Source organism: Melozone crissalis, unplaced genomic scaffold (assembly GCF_028551555.1).
Source record: "Melozone crissalis strain CALT ecotype California unplaced genomic scaffold, PUWL_Pcris_2 ptg000004l_1, whole genome shotgun sequence".
NCBI lineage: Eukaryota > Metazoa > Chordata > Aves > Passeriformes > Passerellidae > Melozone > Melozone crissalis.
Window position 1 is genome coordinate 21,807,995 of NW_026535782.1, and position 11,548 is coordinate 21,819,542.

At 37.5% G+C, this 11,548-nt stretch overlaps 1 protein-coding gene across 1 annotated transcript in view; it reads left to right on the forward strand.

Moving 5' to 3' along the window:
* TMEM117 (transmembrane protein 117) overlaps positions 1 to 3,037 on the forward strand; it is a 178,067-nt gene extending 175,030 nt beyond the window's left edge. The window contains exon 8 of the mRNA XM_054280845.1: positions 1,956 to 3,037. Within this exon, the coding sequence (XP_054136820.1) occupies positions 1,956 to 2,593 (638 nt within the window). The 3' untranslated portion in view covers positions 2,594 to 3,037. The remainder of the gene's footprint in view (positions 1 to 1,955) is intronic.
* Positions 3,038 to 11,548: the final 8,511 nt, after the last annotated feature.

Consider the following 11,548-nt stretch of genomic DNA (forward strand, 5'->3'; position numbering starts at 1 on the left):
ACATACAGGTGACAGCTCATCCTCACTAAATGGGATGATGGACCTGAGTGGTTTGTATGGCCCACATGGACCCAACAATCACAGCAGCTGAGCTCAAGGCTTTGTTTCTGCCTGCCTAGCTCTGACTAGGAGCTCAGTGAGGGAGTTTCAAGTTCATACTTTCTATGAGGCAGGAACAGTGTATCTTTCTATCAAACACTCAGCATCAAATAACTTCTGAAACCATTTTCAAAACATTTTCTGACAGTGAAAATATAAAAAATAGTGCTATTATCACTGTGTCCTAAGAAATGGTGGTAAGGTAAAAAGGAGTCATCTAATTGCCCAGCTGAGGTAAAAACAAGAAGTCAGCTATTACATTCTGCTTGACAACAGCTATTGATCAGTGAATCCTGTGTCTTTCTGTTGAAAGACAAATGTGATGGGAAAAATAGAAACATTAAATACATGGCAAACATCCACAGGAAACATCAAGTTACACTGCATTGTTTGTTATATTATTTCATGCTTTAGCATCACTTTAAGTCTCTTGGGTGTTGATTTAAGAAACTAATATATTATTAAATGTAGTGTTTATAGTATGAAAAGATAGTTTTCTTTAACATGTCAATTATAAAATTGACAAAATCACAGGGAGAAATCATAGAATGGTTTCAGTTGGAAGGGACCCTAAGGGATATTTGGTTCCAGCACTTTTGATGTGAGCAGGATACCCTCCTCTACGCTGGTTTGTTCAAAGCCCATCCAACCTGACTTTGATAGAGGAGTTATTCAGGAATTATAGGATTGTCTGCATGGTCTTTTCAGTTCAGTTTTGTTTCCAAACAGTGACGACTGTTCAACATAAGAGAATAACAAGAGAATAAATATTCGTGTTTATTTTCAATCTATTTAATCTGAACTGAAGAGAACCATTAAACATAACTCCTGAATGCATGAAGTTAGTCTCCTTACCCTCCTGAAGAATTCTGGTTGGACAGTTTGAACACACATACTTTCAGGAACTGGAATCCATTAATTCTGTGCAAGTCACTAGCCTAAATAATCTGACAGATCCTATGATACATTTTCTTTTTCACTTGAAGCATACTTAGATAATATTCCAGCAAAGACCATGATCATTCATCACCAGCAGAAACATGCCTCCATATATTTAGTTTTACTTAATGCTGACATGTAGAATTGCCAGGTTCTTGGGTGATAGCAGTCATCACTGCACAGGTGAGATCTTAACATATGTCTAACTAAAATGTAAGATATGCTATGACTGTGAAAATAGTATAATTCATTATGCGTATTCATTGACACAGATTATAAAAAAAAAAACTAGGCTAGACTCAGAAGTCTACAATCAGCCCTTGCTATTTCTCAACAATCTCACTGTAATTCTGTAAATCACAGTTTGTCTGATTGCTCATACCTGAATATATCTGCACTCCATAGTTGGTATATCAAACAACATAAGTATATACTCTTAAAATTCATATAGTTACCAACCTCAAAAACCTCAGTTACTTCAGTAATTTCTGGAATATAAATGGTTCTGTCAAATGTGGCCTTTTTATGGAAAATTTCCATGTGAATATTTTTAAAGCTGTGAAATTAATGCTTTTTCTAGGTTTATTGCTCTATAACACATCACCTAGCGATCTAATAAGCTGGTCACTTACAAACTGTAATGTCAATTGAATAGTTCTACTTCTGTGCTTGTGCTACAAAATTGTTTTGTGTCCAGACCAAATTGTGAAATACTAGAGGATATTCAGCATAAATCTGACTGTGGTGGAAATTTATTTATTAATTTTTTATATATTTATACATTTATTTATTTTCTTAATCTTTACAGATTAATAAAAATGAACTTTTTGTTTTCTGAGTATCTTTTATGTGTAATGGCATTTGTACTGCTTCTAAAATGGATATATCAGATGACAGAATTTTCTTTTTCCAAACAGGCAAATGGTTTAACTATGGAATTATCTTCCTTGTTTTAATCTTGGATCTGAATATGTGGAAGAACCAAATATTTTACAAACCTCATGAATATGGTCAATATATCGGTCCTGGACAGAAAATTTACACAGTGAAGGACTCAGAGAGCTTGAAAGACCTTAACAGAACTAAGTTATCTTGGGAGTGGAGATCCAATAACACAAACCCATTGACGAACCGGACCTATGCCGAAGGGGACATGTTCTTGCACAGCAGGTTCACAGGCTCCAGCCTTGATGTCAAATGCCTGGCTTTTATTCCAAGTTTGCTGGCTTTTGCTTTGTTTGGTTTCTTCATCTGGTTCTTTGGGCGATTTCAGAAAACTGACCAAGGCATGGAGAATTTAGACAAATCGTACACAAGAATGAAACGAAAGTCACCATCGGATATGGGAATGACACGAGAAAATACACAGGTGTTAGAAGAACCATTGAATTTTCAAGAACCACACCTGGTATCCATAAAATCAGACTTAAGTGAAATAGTTTTTAATTCTTCTCTTCTAACTTCTGAAAACTTGAATGCACAACTGAACAAACAAGACAGCCCTTTACAGCCAGTACCAGACTCCTCTGTCCCTAAGAATAATCCTGTGACATAGAGGAAAATAACCAGGAAAATCAGTTTAAATAAGCAGTTACTCTAAGATTTCAGTTTTACCTTTTGTAAGTTAAGATTTACATAGTGTTTAGAATAAGAAACTCAACCTATACCAAGAGGTGCTCAGCATGCTTTTTCTAGGAATTTTGGTTTTTATTTGTATTATAGTATGTGCCTATTGTATATCTAACATTCCTTTATAGATTGCTTCCCAAAATTGCACAAGCTATTTATTAATACATTACCTTAACTGTATAATAGTGTATTAGATGATTACTTGCAGGTATAAAATTCTACCGTGGTGGTGCCTTGAGACATTAAACTGTTTTTTAACTCAACACCAGGTGTATAGCACAGTTATTCTTATCTGTTTTGCAAAGCTTTTTGTATACGGTTGTTTCAAGTGTCATTTGATGTCTTGACAGAGGAGAAAAATATAGTTATTCCTAAAGGTTTTCTGTTAGGATACCACAACTTGACTTTGTTATTTACTCATCTGTGAAGTCAGAGATTTTGATGACCAGACTGCAGAGAAGCATGGTGATTACCTTTTAATTTTTCTGGCTAGCTGCCAAACACAAATACAGATTTATTATGCAGTAAACAGCAGAGACATAATACGACATGGGTCACTAGTTGTGAAAATATGAGTCTCTCCATCAGTAATAGCAATTATGTGATAATGCCTTATTATGTTTTTCTTAATTAAAGATAAACTGCTCCTTGATTTAAAGTTTTGCCCTTCACCTTTTAGAAACAGAGGTGAAAATACAGGGTTGAAGCAACTCTTTCCATCATCACACCAACCCCATGCAACATCAAAGAGCCAATGGAGTGATTGTAGTAAAGGACACAAAGCCCATTAAATCCAGCATTTTTGCAATTCTGTGCAGATATGGTCAGGGTATATGTGAAACACACTGCTTGTAGTCTAATTTCTCCAAATACTGAAGAAATATTGAAGGTTTTTAATTAACATAAATTAATAGTTAAATTTTATTGCACCTTTTTTTTATCATTCATTTGTTATTCATGATTATTCATAACTTGAAATCAGAAACAGAGGGAAACTTGGGTTTTTGCTTTTTTGAAGGGTACTTCGTAATGTAAATTTCTTTGCTATATGATCAAACTATATGCACTAGAGAAATCATATATCTAAAACATCAGAAAGACTCTGATTTGCTTCTATTTCAGTTCTATAAAATTGTTGTTACAAGTTACCAAATAAGAAGTCATTTTTAAGACTGAATTATTCCCTGTCACTTTCTGGTGTTGCTGTATTTAGTCTTTGTGACTTTTTTATCTCTGTTGGTTTTGATCTATTTGCTTTAAAGTTTTCAGAATGCTGAATTTAGCATGCATAATAGAACTGTGCATTTATTAACTGTCACTTGAGAGCCAATTTTAATAAACATCATTCAACAGTTGTTTATTATGAGGCAGGAACACACTGTCAATTTTGCAATTTTTCAAACCACTTTACCCATGCATTGCCCTATTTCAATTGACACTAAAAAAGACAGCATCACAGTGATGTCAAAATCTAATATTTTAAATGAAATATTTAATGTTTTATCAGAAAAAAATAATTTTGTAATCATAGTAATTTTTTATCAATTAAAAATTATGACTAAACCCAAATCTATTCTCTTTTGCCTACTGCAACCTATAAGCTTGTTTAATTGACTTACTATATAATCAAAGACAAGCCATTAATAAGTAATGATAAACCAGCGTGAGATCCTGCTTGTACTGTATAAGAGCTGATATACTGATGTATGATATTAAAACAGCATTTGATCTCTTAAGTAGTTACAGAAATAGCTGTTTAATTTTGCAGATAACATGCTTCTCTGTACGTTTTGGACACTGTAAACCCAAGTACTGAAAATCTCTCATTGACTCATTTTGCTATTTGTGCAGAGTAGTAGTTAAAGACATGAATATGTAGGCAGAAAAATGAAATAATTACTTGAGCCTTACAGCCTACATGATTTCTTGACTTCGAGGAAACATTATTAAGCAACTGATTTCACAGCTAAAATAATTCCTTGACCTTATATTGAGTTAATGCTTTTAAGGTCATTATAAGCCTTCATGAAAGAGAGAAAAACATCAAGTAATCCTAGATTTTGCATGAGTATTTAAATAATGGCCAAGCATAGAGATTGCTTATATTATTTATCATTTGTAAGAGGTTTAAAGATTCAGTGTAACCACTCACCATGGTCAACTCATCTAGTTAATTAATGGAGAAAGGACTTCTCAGTCATGTAGGAGTCTCATTTGTAATCACAGACATAGATGGAAGAAGAGAGGAGTATTTTCATTGTCCACTTCTAGTGTTAGGTTTGAGAAGCCTAAGTTAGATGGCCAGGCTTGCCCCAGGCACCTTCTGAAGGAGGCAGGGACTTGGGAGCTGAGCACCCTTGTCGGCACAGGGGTCTCCTGACCCAGGTGTAATTAGCACTGACTCTGTGATGCAGAAGGCTGAACCATTGCTTTATTCTTCTATACTATATTCCTACTATATTCTTAAGAAACTCATAACTTCTTCTAGCTTGTCTGATATAACTTTGACCTCATTGGTCAACTAACTAAAACACTACCACCCATTGGTAAACAAATTTCTATAACACATCCACATTTGCTTAGCAACAGGTGCAGCAAGTGGAGATAAGAATTGGTTTAATTCTTTCTCTGAGCTTTTTCACAGCTTCTTGCAGCGTTCCCCAGGGAAAATTCCTGGGAAGGCCTGTACCTGCTCTCTATGGCCAGAGCTGCTGCCACACACCCTAAAGATGATTCATTATCTAACTGAGTCATTTATTTCTGCATTACTGAGTAGTGCAACCCAGCAAGCGCAGGTTTGTGGAGTTGGTGCTGGTGACCCAGTGCCCACTGTTTGTGCATTTCAGGGATTTATATCAGTTTAGCCCTTGTTTGGTCCTGATAGAGTGAATGAAGGATAATGGCTGGGGTACATGCAGAGGCCCTGAGCTGGAGGACCTCTCAAGGTCTGAGCTGGAGGAGAGCCAGTGAGCACAATCACAACTTTACTCCTGAGCTTAGCTGCTAATGCAGGGTCATTCTGAATCTTCTTCCCAAAATGGAAATATTCTTTCTCCAAGCACAATTCATTATTGTCAACTGTTGTTCACTTTTAACATTCTAAAACGTGTTGCTATCTCAAAACAGTCTGAACTGCTTTCTAGTCTAGTACCCATAACTGGGACCTCAATATGGACATTTGACCTTCCCCTGAAAACCCAACTATTGAATAAATTTATTAGGCTCCTATTTCTTTTCCTGGGGACGTTGAAAAACCCATAGGAGGGGAGAAACTGGAGGAAGTGTCAGTTTTTTCACAAACTACACATCTCCAATCTACCCTCTGTAATGAACCATCTAGAAGCTTCCATCACTACAGGGTTGGCCAGTGTCTGCTTTGACAAAGATCAGATTTGGTATCTTTTTTTTTTACCATAGATACATTTTACAGTGATGGATGATAGAAACCATCTAATATAGTATATATATAGAAGATACATCTCTAGGATAAGCACATAAGATCTATGAGCCCACAGGTGCTCATAAATTGCCTTAATATTCTCAACAATTACCGTTACTGAGATGGAAATTACATGAAGCAAATAGAAAATAAGAATTTTTGTAGAAAGTACCTTAAATATAATATTCATGCTTATGGAAGTGTATAGATATCTTCAAAAAACACATATATAAAATGTCTATGTGTATGTACATTAGGAGCCCAGGGATTAGTTGATTTTGTTGGGAAAAATGCTGAGTTCCACAAGGCGATTTACTACTGCCCTTTTCATGCTACATTGCTCCATCAGTTACTTATTCCAGGTTGTTTCATCTCCTCTGCCTCTACTTATTTTGCAGAGAAAATATAAGACCAAAGAAAGAGCATTTAATTGCACTGTCTGTGTCCTCAAGTTATTTCTTTGTCAAATTTAATTTATTGCAGAAACTAAATGTTTTCTGTTTTAAAAGATTTCTTTTCTTTCTGTCTAATATCATGATACTTTGGGCTACTGCACTGGATTACAGTATGTGTTAAATTATTGTCTTTCCTGCATTGAACAGCATCCATCATGACAACCACCTGGGAACAAAGAGCAGACACTTCACAAAGACTGGGAAGGTAGTAAGCCAGTTCCTTAGTAGACTGGCAAGCTCATTTTCCCACAAGTGAGCAGGTTATGGCTCACTAGTAAAAGATGTAACCGATTTTTAATACACTGGCCCTAATTTTAACAGCCTTCTCGAAGGGGCTCAGTGGGAGAGGACTTTTTATCTTAGACGATAAATTTGAAGTAGTTACATCCTGCAAACAGAGGTAAAGGTTTCCACTTTTTAGTGTGCATTTAAAAGTAACCAACTTAAACTTTGAGCAAATTGCAAGAACCATAAAAATTAGACAACACTGAGTAAGAATATGAAGGTGATTCACTTTGTGCTTCCCAGCACAGGATGGAGACAAAACACTTTTGTCAGATGTGTGAGTGGCCCTGTGCTTGCAATGATAGATAAACGCAAAGATTCAAAGTGCATTAATTAACAAACAGTTGCAGTACCTTTATCAACAGAGGTGTCCCTGCCAGCCCCAGACAGACCAGCTCTTCTGCCATATGCTCTCTGTCCTGTCCGTCCATGCTAACTTGCAAGTGACAAAGGAGCTGCTCCTTTCCCTGTGCGCTCAAAACTGTCCAGTGGGGAGTCTGGGCTACCTGAGAGTGCTGTGGCATGTTATTGCAATGCCTAATATACAACTCCCAAGAAGGACAGGCAAGGGCAGGCAAAAGGGGGAAGTCTGGTCTGTCAGTTTTACGGCCTTGAGGTGAAGAATGTCACTTACGTGACCATTTCAGAAGCAAATCAATATAAGCAGAAGTCCTGTTTCATAGGAACACACAGGACAAATGGAGAGACAGGAAATCACTAGAAATCTTTTCCATCCCCTTCAGATATTCAAACAGAAGCAGCAAGTCCCTGTTTCCAAATGTTCACAAACAGTTCCCAGCTTCCAGATGACTTCTGGGTGAGTAGCTCTTCTGGGTAACTAGGTTTTAACACCATCATAATTCCCTCCTAACACTTCCTCTGCATGGGGGATGTCAGCAGCTTTTCACTCTTTGGCGGAATGGAGTAGTTTTCTGAAATAGAAGTGGGAAAGAAATTGTAAGGGAGATGCTTCATGAGGCTGGTACTCCCCACAGCAAACTCCTTAGAGAAAGGAAAAGCATGAATCCAGCTGCTTTGCAAAGAGGACTGAAGTAGCAAAATCAAATCCTTTCAGGAATATATCTTATATCAGCAGGACAGTCACAGAGATACTTCTAATCTCATGCTTTTCCTTTAATGTGTAGCAGTTGGGGTGTGCATAAGAGCAGCTTATCTGATTCCAGCAGGCAGGTTATAGACCCAGCTCTCATGCTGTTTGTGACATCTGCAACACTTCTCTTCGTATTGAATTCCTTCTTATCTTTATTTTTCTCTCGTTTTTCCCACTAAAAGTCCATTTCATTTCTTTTCTCTGTTTTTATTTCTAATAAACTTTTATTGTTAGTGACTTAGATGGCAAGTTACCCTCCAAAGGCCCAAAATTGCTGTTATTGATTTGGTACCATCTGTATCCCTCTCCCTCCCCTTCAATAGGAATTAACATCGATGGTGACTGCTCTGAGACACTGCATGCCTTGCTGACCTTTCCTTTGAGAGCTCTGCAGGCACATAAAGGCACGATGTGCTGGTGGCTACTAGGTCATTTGGTCAGCAGAACACATAGTCAGACATGGCTGGAGTTTCAGTATTTAATTGTTCACAGAATCACTTGCCAAGCAGGTACAGCTTGAACCCCCAACAGCTTGAATTAGAATATTCCAAAACTTCAGTGGCTCCAGCTGCTCCAGATGTTTGAGGACTTCTGCGAGGTTCATTCCCTGTTGGCTGTGGCAGCATTGCTGAGGATGCATGTGTGCCTTAACTTTAGTGTCATCTAATGATAGCACAAGTAGAGATAATTTCCAGTGATCATTGTTTCCATGTTTCCATGGTTACTGGATCATTTTCTATTTTTGCTTCATGAAGCTATAAAAAAACAGAATGTCTTCCAAATCTTTGCAAGGTTAAAGCTAAATCATGAGTAGACAATCTAGCCATTTTTGCTTCATCTGTGCAACCTTCTTACTCCCTTTTCACCCTTTCCATCAATTTTGACCTGCTGATCCACAGCAAAGCTACTCCTCAAAAATAACCCCAAAGGGGACAACAATCAAATTCTTTCCTATGCAGTCCTGGAGAGACTTCAGACATCGTTCATTCAAATAAAAAAAAAAGAAAAAAGAAATAAATATTGATTCTAAGGTCTAAGGAGGTTTGTATTTGTATAAAAAACAGTTAAAGCAGATGCAATAGAAGTTGGCAGTAACCTCCTGCTCTGTTTCAATAGCAATTGGCCCCCCTATTATAATTATATTTTAATAGCCCCCCCCCCATAATTATATTGGCCCCCCTACAAGGGCATGAACCTGTCAGCCACAGTTAGGTTTAGGGTGTAGTATTTAATGAAACCTCCATAGAAATACATGTTGTTGCACTTTAAAAATCGAGTGGGTTTTTTTCAGTTTTCAATCCCAGGGATAAGAGCACAGTGATAGGTCCTTAGTTAGCAACGAGTCTGTACCAACAGGTTCTTCCATTCAAAGATAGAAGCTCAGATCTGTGTGGGCTATATGGCTATTTTAGGTCACTGCTCCTGAACAGTGTGGCCCTGTTGCTCTGAGGAGTGTCACAAAGGCACAGTGTAATACTGATCTGACTAGACTTCAAAGGTGTCTGCTCGTTTGGATGCACTTTAGTGCCTTTCAAAGTGCACATGGAGGAATAAATACATAGAGCCCAAATGTCCCTCCTGGCGTTTTAAAGGTTTCAGCCTCACATCACAGAAATACCCACCAACTTTTTGGAGACATTAACTACAAAGTTTACAAGACCTTTCCTAGAGATTTCTCCCCATCTTCTGTGGTCTCTGGAAACTGTATTTTACTAAAACTACCCACTCATTTTATTGCACTTGTAATGGCACCACTGTTGCATGTAAGTCTCTCAGAAAAATACAGCTATAGAGATTGGAAAGAAACTGCCTGAAGATTTTGCAATGCCAAAGAAATGTAAAAGTAGAGAAGAAAATTAAAAGGCTAAGACATGAAATTATTTGCTCAATTTCATACATGTCAGGTATCCCCTGCTTGCATATTTTATTAGCACTTTAGTCTTTCTAGTTTGTTGCTGTCAAATGTTTTCTTTGCTTCATGTGATTCACATATACATGGACATAACATGAAATATCCCAGGAACAGAATTAGGCATATTCCACCCTTTCATAAATTTCTGCTGGAGAAATTAGGTTTTTGAAATCAGAAGGCAGTTTTGTTAGCATCAGATCCCCACTGTCTCATGCCATGAAACTGCCTCAGGGTAACTGTACTGGAAGTGTAAATTCCTCATTTCTTCCTCAACTGCCTTTTGGAGTTTCCTTCAGAAGAAACCAGTCTGCTTTCAGATACTGTGATCTGGAAAACAGCCTTCAACAGGGCTTCAAGTAACAGCAAGTAACATGCAAAGGACTTACAAAGCTACTCTTTTATGCCCTCAAATGGTGACATCCTGTTCCTTTGCAAACAGAAAGTAGTTAAATTCCTTTTCTTAGTAATAGCAAAGACTGACCGCATTTTTGTGATTGAAACTTCAAAATTTATACTGGACTGTGTTTTCCTTCAACTCTATCAAGTGTCACTGAGGAGCAATGCTGGGAGTTCAAAAGACAAGCAACAAAAAGTATGCTGCTAACATATTCCTGTCATGTACACTGTGGATGCATTAATTTTGTCTTAAATGATGAAACAGAGAGACCTGTAAAGCAACAATCTATTTGTAATGGGATTCTGCACCTAGAGTCCTGGTACACAGTCTTGTCTGAGATTGAAATTCTGCCAGTATGAGACTAAGACAAGATGAGGGGAAACATTTGCCCAGTGAGAGCACAGGTAAGGAGCAGAAAGGGACAAGTACTGTGCTACATCTCTGCCTGCACACAGCAAGGCTGGAGTGTTTTGCCAGTCAAGGTCAATGTGTGCAGATGGAGGGAATGGTGAAAGGCAGGTAGTGGGATAAGCACTTTTAAACACATGTATCTGCTGGCAGCTTTATCATCCAGACTTAAGGTTTTCTTTCTCCTAGTTTCTTGAGCCAAAACTTTACTTTGAATAATATTGGGGAATGTGAGACTGCTAGAATTTTGTCCTACTGACTGAATCTTTCTGGAGATCAATTCAAAGATGCCTTGAGTTTTAATTATATAAATAGGATATTCTTGTTGAGAGAAAAGCCTGGACATTTCTTCTTCACAGCTAGGGAAGAAAAGCAACAGATAACATAGCCATATTTTCAGAGTTCTATCTCTGAAGGAAAAAGTGCTTAAAACAATCTAAAAGGGAGGAAACTAAAACACATCAGCCTCTTAGATAACTGTAATATTAAAAAAGTCATGTTCTCTATTCTGACAGTTTGTACAAACCTGAGGGGCTTACATCATACTGCACAAAGTTATTTCAGCATTGTTCTTGTTTTTGTAGAAGGAATGACTTTGAACTGCGAGCAGATGCGCAATTTAATTTTGAAAGAAATGAATGTTCCCCTCCCAGAATGATCTGCAGCTGGGACTGGTGTGAGTGGTCTGGTTTGCAGCCCCAGCACAGTCTGGGGATTTACAGAAAAAGAAGAAATTTCTCAGTTTTCACTGCAGGTGTGGCCTGAGAAGTCAGCTTTGTGTGCAGAGCTTATGTAGGTCCTGTGGTGTAAAAGGATTTTCAGATACTGATTGCATTCTATGTACAGCTTTGATCACACTTTCTCTCTGACTTGT